The 17,239-nt window shown below is 43.6% G+C and overlaps 1 protein-coding gene across 3 annotated transcripts in view; it reads left to right on the top strand.

The window, feature by feature from the left end:
• LOC118399647 (heat shock factor protein 1-like) overlaps positions 1-12,284 on the top strand; it is a 29,508-nt gene extending 17,224 nt beyond the window's left edge. The window contains exons 6-14 of one of the 3 annotated variants that reach the window (XM_052472710.1): positions 670-731; positions 823-919; positions 1,414-1,550; positions 1,642-1,866; positions 2,872-2,946; positions 3,646-3,751; positions 4,119-4,172; positions 5,493-5,553; positions 9,436-12,284. In XM_052472710.1, the coding sequence (XP_052328670.1) occupies positions 670-731; positions 823-919; positions 1,414-1,550; positions 1,642-1,866; positions 2,872-2,946; positions 3,646-3,751; positions 4,119-4,172; positions 5,493-5,553; positions 9,436-9,623 (1,005 nt within the window). In that variant the 3' untranslated portion in view covers positions 9,624-12,284. Of the gene's footprint in view, positions 1-669; positions 732-822; positions 920-1,413; positions 1,551-1,641; positions 1,867-2,871; positions 2,947-3,645; positions 3,752-4,118; positions 4,173-5,492; positions 5,554-9,432 lie in introns of all 3 variants that reach the window. The other 2 variants (XM_052472709.1, XM_052472711.1) reach the window with 2 other exon arrangements.
• Positions 12,285-17,239: the final 4,955 nt, after the last annotated feature.

Genomic DNA, 17,239 nt, shown 5'->3' with positions numbered 1-17,239 from the left:
AAATAATCGATAATATTTCAACCGGACGGTAGCCTTTTCAACAGAAGAGAAAGAAAAGGCCTCGCTCCAGGTGCGCACGCATGCACAAATCTGAGGACATCTGACTATCCACTGACGCGATGTGATCATTCTCGCTCATTTTTCAGAATAAAGGCCTGAAACTGTCTAAAGACTGTTCACACCTTGTGGAAGCCATAGGGAAAGGAATCTGGTTGATATCCCTTTAAATGGAGGATAGGCTTGCAATGGAAAAGAGTAGTTCCTGGGTGGATTTCTCAGGTTTTCGCCTGCCATATCAGTTCTGTTATACTCAGAGACAATATTTTGACAGTTTTGTAAACTTTTGAGTTTCCTATCATAATCTGCCAATTATATGCATATTCTAGCTTCTGGGCCTGAGAAATAGGCAGTTTACTTTGGACACGTTTTTTTATCCAAACATCAAAATACTGCCCGCTAGCCTAAAGAGGTTTTAACAACCATATTCAAAGGTGGTGGTTGTACTATGGTTACAGTAATATACACAAGTAGCCTACTCAGTTCACATTCATGTTATAAACCTAATATTATATTTATCATTATTGTGATAATCCAGTAAATGTATTGTGAAATGTATTTTTTGTCCATATCACCCTGTTCAACTGCTTACTGTGCTAATGTCTCCCCCAGCTCATCCAGTTCCTAGTGACCCTGGTGCAGTCCAACAGAGTCCTGGGGATGAAGAGAAAAATGCAAGTCATTTAGAATAGCAACCTCTCATTCACTCATAATGGTCTATTTTTATTTGTCTGACTCTTGTCTGGTCTCTCTATGGTACTACAGTCCCCTGATGCTGAACGACAGCAGCTCCGCCCACTCCATGCCCAAGTACAGCAGGCAGTACTCTCTGGAACACCTTCAGGCCTCGTCCTCTATCTCTGTGAGTTCACCTTCTCCTGGAACCTAGCCTAGATTGGCACCTTCCGGTGGTAGAAATGGAACAGGCCTGCACTCTTGAAATACTGTAGTAATATCAGATAGAAAGCACTCTTCTTGTATTGTGAGTTTGGAGGGGGGTCAGGCTGATTTGAATCCACAGTAATATATTTAGGCCAAATTATGCTATTGATACAGCTGTACTTTACAATTTAAGGGATTTGTAAGGCATGTTTTGATGTAGGCTAGTGAAGTTACCAAGAAGTGTGACGCTCCCCAGGAAAGATGAACAACTCCTATCTCAGACATGAGAATGTAGCTACTGTAAGTCACTTTTTTTTTCAGGCTCTTAACCAGCCAGAGGTAATGCATTCCGAGAGGTGTGGTTGCTGGAGCTCCACTAAGGTGTAATGTTATTTAAGCCTGTGTTACATAACTGATCTTGTTAGGATGTCAGGGCAGATTTAGTATTCTTATGAACGTGTGTCCTACTCCCAGCCCTCGGGCTCCCCATTCACCAGTACAGGTCTCTTCACGGCGGAGTCGTCACTTAACAACGGCCCCATTATCTCAGATGTCACTGACCTGGCTCAGGCCAGCCATGTGGAGGTCACCAATGAGTGGATGGAGGAAAGGTTAGTGACTGTTAAAATTCAGGAACAACTCCTGACCCTATACCAAATATACACAAATTAAAAAAATGCCAATTTCTCTTCCTGTCTTCAGCACGAGCCCATTGGTCCACATAAAGGAGGAGCCGTCCAGTCACATGTTGGAGGAGGTGTGTCCTGCTGAGGTTGTGATCGGGGGGGCAGGGATCCAGGTTGACACGCCTCTGTCCCCCATCAACTTCATCAACTCCATCCTGCAGGAGAGCAACGAGCCTAATGCGGCCCCCGCCCCCACGACCCCTACGGAGCAGAAGTGTCTCAGCCTCGCCTGTCTAGACAAGTGAGTAATCCCCAGATTATGTCACCGTGTCCAGGTTCCACTGCCAGTCTGTCCCTCAGCCCCTCCTACCGAACACCTAGCAACAGATTACCACAACGAGCCTGGTTCTCTACCCTAAAAGGTTTTTTTTTTTTTTTTTTTTCACTTTTATTTCAAATTTGCTCAACACACTGCGGCAACAGCAAGTGATAGGAACTCCACCCGGCGCATTTAACCGTTGGTCGTCGCGGGGTGTGTACATCGCTTACGATCCACTTGCATCACACTAGCCTTTCATTATCTTTTATATTCTGTTGTCCCATGCCAGTCGACGTCTGCAGCCAGCCTAATGCCCTAGGTTTCTCCCCATGCGCCACCATCTCTGTGTATCACGTCACATTGCATCAGGAGGATGTGCTAGCGACGCAAAGCAGCTCTCCACTGATAAATAGGGCCGCTGTTAGCACTTTATGCTAGTTTAATAAGCGCCGTCGTTCAACAAGCTCTACATAAACAAACCCACTGGCTTGTCCCGAGTGTTGTAAACATAGTTCTGTTTATTTGTTGCATTTCATCTTGGCATTTTAGTTGTAGGATCCTGGCTGTTGCTACTAACGGTACATAATAAACTGCTCAATGTTTAATCAAACTAATGCATACTGGATATCTTAATCTACTCTATCTTTATGTAGATGGGTTTACGGGGGGGGGTTGTTGTCTGTCAATGACTTGTACAGTTTTGGTGTCACTGCTGAAATGAAAGTGTTTGTTTTATTGAAATCGTACTCTGATAAAATACATGTATCCTAGACTGTCCGTACATTTTTGTTTTTTATTACAGGATTCCTTTTTAAACCAGCTGTGAATTCTGTTCCTGTGCCCCCAATGCCCATTATTTTAATTTTCAGCCAATGAGAAGCCGCGTAGCCTATGTAATCCCCACCCCTGGGCTTTAGTCAACCTATGGGGTGCCGTGTGTAGTAGTATGCTCTCCTCTTTCCAGCTGTTGTTCTTTTATCTTTTCAGTTCTACACAGAAGTCAGAGGTCTCCCGCCTCTTCCCCTGCCCCTCCTCGTCTCTACACCTCAGACCTATCCCAGGGTTAGCATTTCAGTTGGCCCACAAACACTGTTGTTGTCATCTCCCAGAATGTTTGATTGACGCTGCTGTACCTGGCATTGCCACCAGCAACAAGCCCAGAAAACGAACTGTCAAACCTGTGTGGTCTGTAGTAAGATAAATAAACAAAGTGATTTGTGTATCTATTGAGCAAATATATATCGAATCATTATTGAGGCTTGTATCATTTCTAATGGTTTACCATATCCCTGGATGTAACAACCTTTTCCCTGGGTCTACAAGCGGATCGTGCTTCTCAGTATTTGGCACCAACTTGTGTCATTGTTGATTATTAACAATGTTTTGAACACACATGGGCTTGAAAAAATGGCTGATTTTAGCATGGTTTGTCCAAATGTTAATCTAACTGCATACGGCTCAACCGCATAGGCAACCCTCCATTTAGGTCAAACTGCAATCATTCTGTGAGTGGTTTTAATGTGACATGCCCAGTGAATTATAGGCAAACCATTCCACTTTCTGGGCATCAGGTTCACAACTCAGTGATTGTGTGGCCCACTCATTGCTTTTCCAATGGCTTCTGCAGCTCAAATGAAACGAGTTGTTGGTTGATTTAACTACCATTCGTTTTAAGCAGCTAATTTGCTTTAATGCGTGTGCTTAGTCAGGGAGATGTTCAATGATGAATATGAACCATGTTGATTTCTCTTTTTGGTGTAGGAGTGAGCTCAGTGACCATTTGGACAGCATCGACAATGGCCTGGAAAACCTCCAGACTATCCTGAATGCACAGTCCATCAATTTTGAGTCCTCACCCTTCTTTGAAGTAAGTTTAGCCTTTTTCTTTGCCTGATCCCAGATCTGTTTGTGGGACCAGATCGACATCGGGCTACTATATTCTGTCCCAACAACAGTATGCGGGGGCGTTTCCTATGTGGAACGCTAACTGGTCAGATTAGATATTTGTAGCTGCTGGGCAATTCTAGGTGTGTTTTTAAAGGGACGGTGGCTTTGTGAAGGATGATGCTAGGTGGTCAACCTGGTGTGAGTGAGGACAATAACTAGATGAAACCAACAAGAGTTCGTTATGGTTCATGTCTATTTTCTAATTCCTCCGGTGTCTTGTTTTCGTTAATCTGCTTCATCTGAACCCCATGGGATAATAATGTTTTCTACCACTACTTGTCTTTCAGTTCTTCAGTTCTTCCCTGCCTGGCTCTGAATTCGACCTGGAGAGCCTTGACAGTGTAAGTTAGACAGAATCAAGATCACCTTTATTCGCCAAATACATTTGCATGTACAGGAATTTGACTCTGTGAAATGGTGCTGCGACAATGAACAGAATATACAGACATAATTTACACAATCCACTTTATGTACACAATGAACATCAGGCTAAAATCTACAGACAACACTATAAGCTGCATTATGAGTTGCGCATATAGATGTATACATAGTGTACAAAACATTATGACCACCTGCTCTTTCCATGACAGACTGACCAGGTGAAAGCTATGATCCCTTATTGATGTCACTTCAATCAGTGTAGATGAAGGGGAGGAGACAGGTTGAAGATGGATTTTTAAGCCTTGAGACAACTGAGACATGGATTGTGTATGTGTGCCATTGAGGGTGAATGGGCAAGACAAATTACGTGCCTTTGAACAGGGTATGGTATTAGGTGCCCGGCACACTGATTTGTGTTTAGAATTGCAATGCTGCTGGGTTTTTCACGCTCAACAGTTTCCTGTGTGTATCAAGAATGGTCCACCACCCAAAAAGACTTCCAGCCATCTTGACACAACTATGAAGAGCATTGGAGTCAACATGAGCCAGCATCGCTGTGGAATGCTTTAGACGCCTTGTGGAGTCCATGCCCTGTCAAATTTAGGCTGTTCTGAGGGAAAAACGGGGGAGGTGCAACTCAATATTAGCATGGTTCTTCAAATTTGACTGTGTAAATAAAGCACTTTACAGCATGGTAAATAAGGTTCAAGGCAAAGGGCATGATAGCTTGGTGTTCATTGTGTACATACAATCTGGATTGGATCAATTCTGAGCGCAAAGGACAATGTGCAGTTCCTTGAATTGTTTTTATTGACCTTTTTAATTTAACTAGACAAGTCAGTTGAGAACAAATTCTTATTTACCATGACTGGTTACCCCAGCCAAACCCTGGGCCAATTGTGCACCGCCCTATGGGACTCCCGATCACAACCGGTTGTGATGCAGCCCGGGATCGAACCAGGGTCTGTAGTGACACCTCTAGCTGAGATGCAGTGCCTTACACCACTGCGCTACTCAGGATGCATAGTCAGTGGATGAATAGTAAACTGTACTCCATGAATGAGAAGATCACTGTGGCCCGGTTGGTAAGGGCCACTATACAAGGGAAGAACCTGTTCTGGTGGTGGGAGGTTTTGGTTGTGATTGACCTGAGGTGGTGGAAGAGGTATGGATACAGACCCTCTGCTTTGGCAGGGTAAGATGATTTTGTCTTTAGCTGTTTACTGCTTTTGTTTTGTTCATGAAATAAGTTAGTCTCACTGTGGCCCCCGTTGTTCTAGATCCAGGACTTGCTTTCATCGGATCCACCTAAAGGGGCTGAGAGAAGTGACAACTACACCGGTAAGAACTCCTAATATACTGTATATCATGCTGAATATCCATTTCATTTTTATGTGATGTTTTATGGGAGTGACCGTGTGCTGCTAGTACCGCTGCTGCCACTTCTACCGCTGCTGCCACTTCTGCTGCTGCTGCTAGTACCACTGCTGCCACTTCTACTGCTGCTGATAGTACTGCTGCTGCCACTTCTGCTGCTGCTGATAGTACCGCTGCTGCCACTTCTGCTGCTGCTGATAGTACCGCTGCTGCCACTTCTACTACTGCTGAGTACCGCTGCTGCCACTTCTACTGCTGCTGATAGCTGCTACCGCCACTTCTACTGCTGCTGCCGCTAGTACCGCTGCTGCCACTTCTACTGCTGCTGCTGCTATAGTGCTGCTACCGCTGCTGCCACTTCTGCTGCTAGTACCGCTGCTGCTGCTGCTAGTACCGCTGCTGCCACTTCTACTACTGCTGCTAGTACCGCTGCTGCTGCCACTTCTACTGCTGCTGCTAGTACCGCTGCTGCCACTTCTACTGCTGCTGCTAGTACCGCTGCTGCCACTTCTACTGTGCTGCTACCGCTGCTGCCACTTCTACTACTGCTGCTGTACCGCTGCTGCCACTTCTACTGTGCTGCTAGTACCGCTGCTGCCACTTCTACTGCTGCTGCTAGTACCGCTGCTGCCACTTCTACTGCTGCTGCTAGTACCGCTGCTGCCACTTCTGCTGCTGCTGCTGCCACTTCTGCTGCTGCTGATAGTACCGCTGCTGCCACTTCTACTACTGCTGATAGTACCGCTGCTGCCACTTCTGCTGCTGCTGCTAGTACCGCTGCTGCCACTTCTACTGCTGCTGATAGTACCGCTGCTGCCACTTCTACTACTGCTGATAGTACCGCTGCTGCCACTTCTACTGCTGCTGCTAGTACCGCTGCTGCCACTTCTACTGCTGCTGATAGTACCGCTGCTGCCACTTCTACTGCTGCTGATAGTACCGCTGCTGCCACTGCTGCTGATAGTACCGCTTCTACTGCTGCTGCTAGTACTGCTGCCACTTCTACTGCTGCTGCCGCTGCTGCCACTTCTACTACTGCTGATAGTACCGCTGCTGCCACTTCTACTACTGCTGACTGCTGCCACTGCTGCCACTTCTGCTGCTGCTGATAGTACCGCTGCTGCCACTTCTACTACTGCTGCCACTTCTACTGCTGCTGATAGTACCGCTGCTGCCACTTCTACTGCTGCTGATAGTACCGCTGCTGCCACTTCTACTGCTGCTGATAGTACCGCTGCTGCCACTTCTACTGCTGCTGATAGTACCGCTGCTGCCACTTCTACTGCTGCTGATAGTACTGCTGCTGCCACTTCTACTGCTGCTGCTAGTACTGCTGCTGCCACTTCTACTGCTGCTGATAGTACCGCTGCTGCCACTTCTACTGCTGCTGATAGTACCGCTGCTGCCACTTCTACTGCTGCTGCCACTTCTGCTGCTGCTGCTAGTACCGCTGCTGCCACTTCTACTACTGCTGCCACTTCTGCTGCTGCTGATAGTACCGCTGCTGCCACTTCTACTACTGCTGCCACTTCTACTGCTGCTGATAGTACCGCTGCTGCCACTTCTACTGCTGCTGATAGTACTGCTGCCACTAGCTACTTCTGCTGCTGCCACCGCTGCTGCCACTTCTACTGCTGCTGATGCTGCCACTTCTACTACTGCTGCTAGTACCGCTGCTGCCACTTCTACTGCTGCTGCTGCTGCTAGTACCGCTGCTGCCACTTCTACTGCTGCTGAGTAGCTGCTGCCACTTCTACTGCTGCTGATAGTACCGCTGCTGCCACTTCTACTGCTGCTGATAGTACCGCTGCTGCCACTTCTACTGCTGCTGCTAGTACCGCTGCTGCCACTTCTACTGCTGCTGATAGTACCGCTGCTGCCACTTCTACTGCTGCTGATAGTACCGCTGCTGCCACTTCTACTGCTGCTGCCACTTCTACTGCTGCTGCCACTTCTACTGCTGCTGATACCGCTGCTGCCACTTCTACTGCTGCTGATAGTACCGCTGCTGCCACTTCTACTGCTGCTGATAGTACCGCTGCTGCCACTTCTACTGCTGCTGCTACTGCTGCTGCTAGTGCCGCTGCCACTTCTACTGCTGCTGATAGTGCTGCCACTTCTACTGCTGCTGATAGTGCTGCCACTTCTACTGCTGCTGATAGTACTGCCACTTCTACTGCTGCTGATAGTACTGCCACTTCTACTGCTGCTGCCACTTCTACTGCTGCTGATAGTGCTGCCACTTCTACTGCTGCTGATAGTGCTGCCACTTCTACTGCTGCTGATAGTGCTGCCACTTCTACTGCTGCTGATAGTACTGCCACTTCTACTGCTGCTGATAGTACTGCCACTTCTACTGCTGCTGATAGTACTGCCACTTCTACTGCTGCTGATAGTACTGCCACTTCTACTGCTGCTGATAGTACGGCCACTTCTACCGCTGCTGCTACTACCATCATGGAGTCAAATTCAACACCATTTGATCCCACCCCCATTTTAGTCAACTACTCTGGTTTCAGTTTAGTGTTTTAAATAAACTCATGTCATTTTAGATTTTTCTGTGTTTTGAATAATCAACTCAATTGGAGTACATTTCCACTTTAGTAGATTACCTTTTTTAACACTGTAGGGAGTAAAGCCTAATTAGCATATTTCCCACTGCTATTTGAATGAATGAATTTTTTCACCTTTATTTAACCAGGTAGGCAAGTTGAGAACAAGTTCTCATTTACAATTGCGACCTGGCCAAGATAAAGCAAAGCAGTTCGACACCTACAACAACACAGAGTTACACATGGAGTAAAACAAACGTACAGTCAATAATACAGTATAAACAAGTGATCAGGTTACCACCAATTACTGTGACATCTAATTCCTTATGGAATCCAACCAGAAGGACATCCAACAATCGTAACTTTACATCCACCACAACCGGCTGTTAGTGATTGCCAGACTGAAAGGTGTAAATTTAAATGACTACCTAGAACAGGTATACTAACGGCTGCAATAATTCCAACCACTTAAAAATTGGTTTAGTTTAGATAAATGTGTATATATATATATATATCTTTGTATACCATAAGGTTAATAATGAACAAAAACAAACCATTTAAAAAAAATCTACCTGCAAAAGAGCATGCTGGGAATTTGCTCCCAACATTTCCTGGTTGCTAAAAATTCTCAACTGTTCACCTAATTTAAGTTTGTGACAGAACAAGCAGTGCAGAGAATCATTGTATCATTTAAACCACTGTGAAATATGTTTTCAATAACCAAAAATATTGTATTATCAGCTGTTTGAAGCCGAGGAAAAACCCTTCAGCTGTGAAAAATGAAACTTAAGAATGGGTAGCAGGCACATGAAACGTGTAGAATGGAGGTGCCGCTTCTCCGAGTTGCTTTAAATGAGAGACTGACGTATAACTCACATTTCTATCTGAATTTGGTCAGGTCGCCCAAAAAGCAACATACTCCGCACATAATACATACTGCCAAACGGTTGAATCAACTCTGAAAATGTGCAGCTTAAACTTCTTGCTGTATTCTCCAAAGATGTGTGAAGGGGCTGTGGATACTCACCCCATGGATATCTCTCCCTGTCTCTGGTTACTCTTATGGAGTTAAACGTACTCCTCTCAATCAACTCCAATTATCAACACTAACTCCAGCAAGCGTATCACTGTCAAGGGATTACGTTAACTCCAGTAGTCAATAGAATAAACTACACTGTGCTTCCAATTTTCCTTGATTTATATTATACAATGCTCAGCCATTATATTTAATTATGCTCAGTTTCCTTTGCAAAAAATGATGATCTCATGTGTTTTCATATGTTGATTAAAGCAGGGAAGCAGCTTGTCCAGTACACCACCCAGCCAATGCTACTGACTGACCCATTGACCAATGAGAACGGGGGGCCGGACCTCCCCACTCTGCTGGAGGGGGACTTGTATTTCAGCCAGGACCCTGAAGAGGAACCTACCATCTCACTCACCTCTGACATAGCAGCACCAGACAATCCCAAATTATCCTGAAGAAACTTTATAAAAAGGGATGTACTAGTATGGTTAATTTTATTTTGTCGTGTTCATGTGCAGATGACGACAAATCAACCCGGTTGAATCCAAATGATGGTTTTTCACTATTCTCTGAGCTATTGAGCTTCATTCATTTCAAGGCTTAAACTTCCTCGTGAAAGAATTTAGCTTTAGATTAATCGAAACAGAAGTTCGATTTAAATTACTGCAATGGTTTGTTCAGCTCTTGGAAATGACTTCCAGGGTTGAATTATCTGTGGTCTTATTGGCGGGCCTTAAATAAAACTCCCTAAAAGCTTAATCATTACCAGGTCAAGTTTTAAGCATTGATCACCAAGTTCCTTTAATGAATAAAAGTATTCAGAATAATTGTTGTAACACAGGGCATAGATCCAGTACATTACTGTTTCTAGGGAAAAAACACAATCTTTTTGTTTCAATTTTTTCTGGAGAGGGGGGGGGGGGTATTTTCTTTTACCTATTGATATAATGGTAGTACCTTTATAATTTTAAGTGTTTTTAAATATTTGTACTGCACCATTATCTTGATATCTTGTGTTTTCTTTGACATGTTTTCATTGCATAATTCATAATGGAATGCTGTTGGTATTTCAGCACCTTTAAAGTTATTGAAGGTTTAATGATAGAATCCTTTAGTTGCTACATCTAAGCATTCTAGAAGAATATAACTTAGAAATGCCTCATGAGCTTAGTTCAACTGCCGTTCCCCATCAGAACCCCAAATTAAAATCTTGTTTTGTTTGTAAACAATGTATACTGAACCAAAATATAAATGCAACAGTTTCAAAGATTTTATTGGTTACAGTTCATATAAGGGAGCCACTCAATTGGAATTAATTAGGCCTTAATCTAAGGATTTCACATGACTGGGCAGGGGTGTAGCCGTGAATGGGCCTTGGAGAGTGTAGAGGCCCACCAGAATATGTTTTTTTCCCCCAAACGGGCTTTATTAGACAGAAATACTCCTTAGTTTCATCGGCTGTCTGGGGGACTGGTCTCAGACAAGAAGCCAGACGTGGAGGTCCTGGGCTAGCCTGGTTACACGTGGTCTGCTTTAGTGAGGCCGGTTGTACGTACTGCCAAATTCTCTAAAATTACTTTGGAGGTGGCTTATGGTACAGAAATTAACATTCGATTATCTTGCAGAAGCTCTGGTGGACATTCCTGCATTCAGCATGCCAATTGCAGACTCCCTTAAAAGTTGATACACTTGTGGCATTGTGTTGTGACAAAACTGCCCGTGTTAAAGTGGCATTTTATCACCAGCACAAGTTGGACATGTATAATGTTCATGCTGTTTAAGCAGCTTCTTGATATTCAACACCTGTCAGGTGGATGGAATATCTTGGCAATGGAGAAATACAGGGATGTAAACAAATTTGTGCAGAAAATGAGAAAAATAAGCTTTTTGTGTATATGGAACATTTCTGGGAAATGTAATCTCATTCAACATGGGACCAACTCTTTACGTATTGTGTTTATATTGTTGTTCAGTGTAAATGTAAACAAACACTATATAGCCTCAAAACATGGTTGGGTTGTGTTTCGGGGGATGCATGGCTCTCGACCTTTGACTCCCGAGTCCGTACGGGAGTCACAGCAATGAGACTGTAATTACCAATTGGATACCACGAAATTGGGGGGAATAACTTAAATGAGATCTCTAATTGGGGTCCTTGCATCTTCATCTCTATGAAGTTGAGAGGTTACATTTCTCTAGGCCTATACCTCAGCATTTTACCAATACAGAATCTGGAGGGGGGGGGGCGGCTTTATTGTTTTGATTAAGGACTCTAGCTTTAAAGTGTATATACAACCACTGGCCAGTTTATTAGGTACATCTAATACCTAGGTCGGACCATGCGAGCCCCAACAGCACACCTGATTCAACTTGCCAACTAACCATCAAGTCCTCTGTGTTGAATGAGGTGAGATTCTCTGGAGCAAACGTGTGTGTGGGTGGTACTGGAGTTGGGGAACACTGTTCTAGTGCAGGGAATCAGCAGTTCTAGGGCAAATACCAAAATGGGGGGTGGGTCAGGAATGCGTTTGAACCCTGTTTTAGTGGATAACCCTTTTGTTCACAGCAAGTATTCATGTCTTGAAATCAAATCCATCTAATTAAGACTGCTTTTAGGACGCTTTCTGTCTATGACAAGAGACGGACATAATATCCCCGAGTGAATTATTTGCGAGCCAGAACATCCCATTATGAGTTGCTTTTTGGAAAATAGTTTAAGGCAGGATTACATGTTTATCCTCCCTCAATGTCTACTCAGTCATATGGTCCTTATTTGGAAGCCTGTTTCCTTCAGGATTTCTTCTTTCTTTTTTTGTCAAATCCTTTTCTAGGAAAACAATTAAATCTTGGTTCAAGTGTGAGGAACTTTGTGAAATGTTACTTTTACTCCCCCCGGAGGTCATTGAGTCTGTTCAAACTAGTTTGTTTTTTGATTAATGGCCATTGAGACGGAGAAGGGGGAATTATTGGAGTGTATTGATGTGCGGAATTTTGTGTTAAGAACTTTTACCAATTTTACCGTAGCACAATGTCACAGCCGGAGAATCCCAAATTACGCATGAGAACAATATTTTGTATATGGTATGTTTCAAATAAAATAAATGAATTGTACATTATCTGCTGCATTTAAGGTGATATTGTAGTTGCAATTGATTGAGTAATCTGTTGAACAGGCAATTGGAGAACAAACAGTGCTCCCCCTTCAGAACATGACAAATATGGAGACGGTTTAATGGTCAAAAATAGATGTTACTTTTAATGTAGAGTTTACTTTCAAGTAACATACATTTAGCAATGTACCGTTTCTGACAGTGGAGATGAATATTTCTCACATTTTCTATAATCTGAAGTACAGTACTTGCTGAAATTCCAAAATAACAAACCTTCATAAAGATTGAGTATATTGTTTGAGCTTTTGTACAATTTTCACAGGGATTAAAACACTGATGATCTGTATTCATCTGAATCCGTTTTTGGTAGCCTCTTGTCTTTCTTGTTTATGCAACGAATAAAATACAACGTACAGGATAACTTGTATATAATTGCGCAAAAAGTTTACATACAGTGTAATCTTTAAGTTTAAATAGACCAACACAAACAACTAGATTTGCTAGTGGGCTTGATCACTGTCTCTCTCTGCCCTGCCGACTGGTCAGTACACTGAAATCTGTAGCGTAGAAACTTGACACAAGGTTTCATACGGAAGTCAGCAGGTGTCCTCCAGTTCCACATTTTCTGCACCTTCAGAAGTGAAGATACATTTTAGTCTGACTGACACCTGCAATTCAACTACCTTCAAATGCTGATTAAAGGAATAATTCAACCAAACAACAAAATCACATTTCTTTCATTACCCTGTAAGCAGTCTATGGACAAGACAGCAAACTATCAGGGCCCGCCACCAAAACCTGCGGACTCTCCTTCACTGCAGTCGGTGTGAGTAAAACATTTAAATGTGTAAACCCTCGCAAGGCTGCAGGCCCAGACGGCATCCCCGGCCGTGTCCTCAGAGAGCATGCGCAGACCAGCTGACTGGTGTGTTTATAGACATATTCAATCCATCCTTATCCCAGTCTGCTGTCCCCACATGCTTCAAGAGGGCCACCATTGTTCCTGTTCCCAAGAAAGCTAAGGTAACTGAGCTTAATAATATGCATATATTAGAAACAGACTGAGGAGCAGCCCATTTACTTTTGGCAATTTATTAATCCAAGATACTCAATACTTCCCCCCCCCAGCCATAAGAAGATTTAACAAACTATAGTTTTGGCAAGTTGGTTTGTAATTGTGTTGACATAATTGTTTACTGACAGATTATTTCACGTATAATTAACTGTATCACAATTCCAGTGGGTCAGACGTTTACATACACTAAGTTGACTGTACCTTTTAAACAGCTTGGAAAATTCCAGAAAATTATGTCATGGCTTTAGAAGCTTCTGATAGGCTAATTGACGTGATTTGAGTCAATTGGAGGTGTACCTGTGGATGTATTTCAAGGCTTACCTTCACACTCAGTGCCTCTTCGCTTCACATCATGGGAAAATCAAAATAAATCAGCCAAGACCTCAGAAACAAAAATGTAGACCTCCACAAGTCTGGTTCAGCCTTGGGAGCAATTTCCAAACACCTGAAGGTACTATGTTCATCTGTACAAACAATAGTACACACGTATAAACACCATGGGACCACGCAGCCGTCATACCGCTCAGTCAGTCTCCTAGAGATGAACGTACTTTGGTTATGAAAAGTGCAAATCAATCTCAGAATAACAGCAAAGGACCTTGTGAAGATGCTGGAGGAAACAGGTACAAAAGTGTCTATATCCACAGTAAAACGAGTCCTATATCGACATAACCTGAAAGGCCGCTCAGCAAGGATGAAGCCATTGCTCAAAAACCACCATAAAAAAGCCAGACTACGGTTTGCAACTGCACATGGGGACAAAGATCATACTTTTTGGAGAAATGTCCTCTGGTCTCATGACACAAAAATAGAACTGTTTGGCCATAATGACCATCGTTACGTTTGGAGGAAAAAGGGGGAGGTTTGCAAGCCAAAGAACACCATCCCAACCGTGAAGCACAGGGGTGGCAGCATCATGTTGTGGGGGTGTTTTGCTGCAGGTGGGACTGGTGCACTTAACAAAATAGATGGCATCATGAGGATGGAAAATTATGTGGATATATTGAAGCAATATCAGTCAGGAAGTTAAAGCTTGGTCGCAAATGGGTCTTCCAAATGGACAATGTCCCCAAGCATACTTCCAAACTTGTGGCAAAATGGCTTAAGGACAACAAAGTCAAGGTATTGGAGTGGCCATCACAAAGCCCTGACCTCAATCCTATAGAACATTTGTGGGCAGAACTGAAAAAGCGAGCAAGGAGGCCTACAAACCTGACTCAGTTACACCAGTTCGTTCAGGAGGAATGGGTTAAATTTCACCCAACTTATTGTGGGGAGCTTGTGGAAGGCTACCCGAAACATTTGACCCAAGTTTTAAACAATTCAAGGCAGTGCTTCCAAATACTAATTTAGTGTATGTAATCTTCTGACCCACTGGGAATGTGATGAAAGAAATAAAAGCTTAAATAAATAATTCTCTCTACTATTATTCTGACATTTCACATTCTTAAAATAAAGTGATGATCCTAACTGACCTAAGACGGGTCATTTGTACTAGGATTAAATGTCAGGAATTGTGAAAAACAGAGTTTAAATGTATTTGGCTAAGGTGTATGTAAACTTCCAACTTCAACTGTATATGAGACAGCAAACACATTGGCCACTTTCATATAAATTGGCATTGTTTACATTGTTACCAAGCAACGCACTACCACTACTACAACTACTAGTCTTACCACCTAACTCGTCATAGATGATTTTAAAGTTACTTTTGATTTGTTTTATCCACTAATGTTTAATGAATGGTTCCAACAAGAAGAGGAGGAGGAGGATTTTTGCTATAGACAACTTTGAAAGAAAAGGAGAAAATTAAGAAGCTAGCTACATCAAGACAAACCAACTGGGCAGTGAAGTGCTTTCTGGAATGGCTGTTAGAAACGGGGATAAACATCAATCTGGCAACTGTTTCAAAACAGGAGAAGGGTAATATTCTCCGGAATGTCTAGCCACCTACTAAATAAGGTGTGGTTTGATTTGCAGTTGCGCTTTGGCCGAAGTGGCAAAGAAGGAAATCGCAAACTGCAGCCAGACTCATTTGTAATAAAAAATTGTTTTAAAAAATGAAGAAATGAAGAACCACAAAAATCCAATGGAAAGAGACAGAGAGAATCGTTGTGGCTGCGTGTATGAGTCCCTAGGGAAAGAGCTCTGCCCTGTGGAAATGTGCAATTCAGTATCGAAAATACATAGCAGTCACTGATGTGACATTGTGGTTTCTATTCTGATCTGTTGTATCAATGTCTTTGCTACAATGTTTCAGTGCTGTTTTCAGAACCATGGACAGTGTTCCTAGAAACCAAGGTTCTGGAACTATTTTTTAATTTTTTTAATTTTACCTTTATTTATTATTTAGGCAAGTCAGTTAAGAACACATTCTTATTTTCAATGACGGCCTGGTGGGTTAACTGCCTGTTCAGGGGCAGAACGACAGATTTGTACCTTGTCAGCTCGGGGGTTTGAACTCGCAACCTTCCGGTTACTAACCACTAGGCTACCCTGCCGCCCCGGCCAGCTCTGGGTAGTTTTGCTTTATATGGCAGTTAATACGAATAGCGCTAACGACAATAGAACGCCTAAATGTCACTTGACAACAAGTCTTAGTGAATGTAGCATCACGTGTTGTTGAAAAATGGATGGTTTTGAAAATAATCTTGTTTTTTAATGCTGGTAACCTGTTGTATAAAACCAATAATACACTCATGTCCATGTGTTATGGCATTTTTTATCATGGCTGTGATGTGGTCATAGCCACGAGGTGAAGCTGTGAGGCTGTATGTAGTGAATGATACCTGCAGGCTGTATGTAGTGGATGAGTCTCATATATGATGAAGAGAGTGGAGCTCCCTCCTGCTTGTTCCATTGAGCCTATAAGGTAAACACATTGAATATGATATGAAGTTAATCTGCAAGGGACCATTGAGATATGCTTATACAAATGCACTGCTCCAAAAAATAAAGGGAACACTTAAACAACACAATGTAACTCCAAGTCAATCACACTTCTGTGAAATCAAACTGTCCACTTAGGAAGCAACACTGAATGACAATACATTTCACATGCTGTTGTGCAAATGGAATTGACAACAAGTGGAAATTATAGGCAATTAGCAAGACACCCCCAATAAAGGAGTGGTTCTGCAGGTGGTGACCACAGACCATTTCTCAGTTTTTATGCTTCCTGGCTGATGTTTTGGTCCCTTTTGAATGCTGGCGGTGCTTTCACTCTAGTGGTAGCATGAGACGGAGTCTACAACCCACACAAGTGGCTCAGGTAGTGCAGCTCATCCAGGATGGCACATCAATGTGAGCTGTGGCAAGAAGGTTTGCTGTGTCTGTCAGCGTAGTGTCCAGAGCATGGAGGCGCTACCAGGAGACAGGCCAGTACATCAGGAGACGTGGAGGAGGCCGTATGAGGGCAACAACCCAGCAGCAGGACCGCTACCTCCGCCTTTGTACAAGAAGGAGCACTGCCAGAGCCCTGCAAAATGACCTCCAGTAGGCCACAAATGTGCATGTGTCTGCTCAAACGGTCAGAAACAGATTCCATGAGGGCCCGATGTCCACAGGTGGGGTTTGTGCTTACAGCCCAACACCGTGCAGGACGTTTGGCATTTGTCAGAGAACACCAAGATTGGCAAATTCGCCACTGGCGCCCTGTGCTCTTCACAGATGAATGCAGGTTCACACTGAGCACGTGACAGACGAGACAGAGTCTGGAGACACCGTGGAGAACGTTCTGCTGCCTGACCGGTTGACCGGTTTTGCGGTGGGTCAGTCATGGTGTGGGGTGGCATTTCTTTGGGGGGCCGCACAGCCCTCCATGTGCTTGCCAGAGGTAGCCTGACTGCCATTAGGTACCGAGATGAGATCCTCAGACCCCCTGTGA

Source organism: Oncorhynchus keta, chromosome 20, assembly GCF_023373465.1.
Source record: "Oncorhynchus keta strain PuntledgeMale-10-30-2019 chromosome 20, Oket_V2, whole genome shotgun sequence".
Classification (NCBI taxonomy): Eukaryota; Metazoa; Chordata; class Actinopteri; order Salmoniformes; family Salmonidae; genus Oncorhynchus; species Oncorhynchus keta.
The sequence above is the reverse complement of the archived record's forward strand: the minus strand, read 5'-3'. Positions and strand labels throughout refer to the sequence as shown.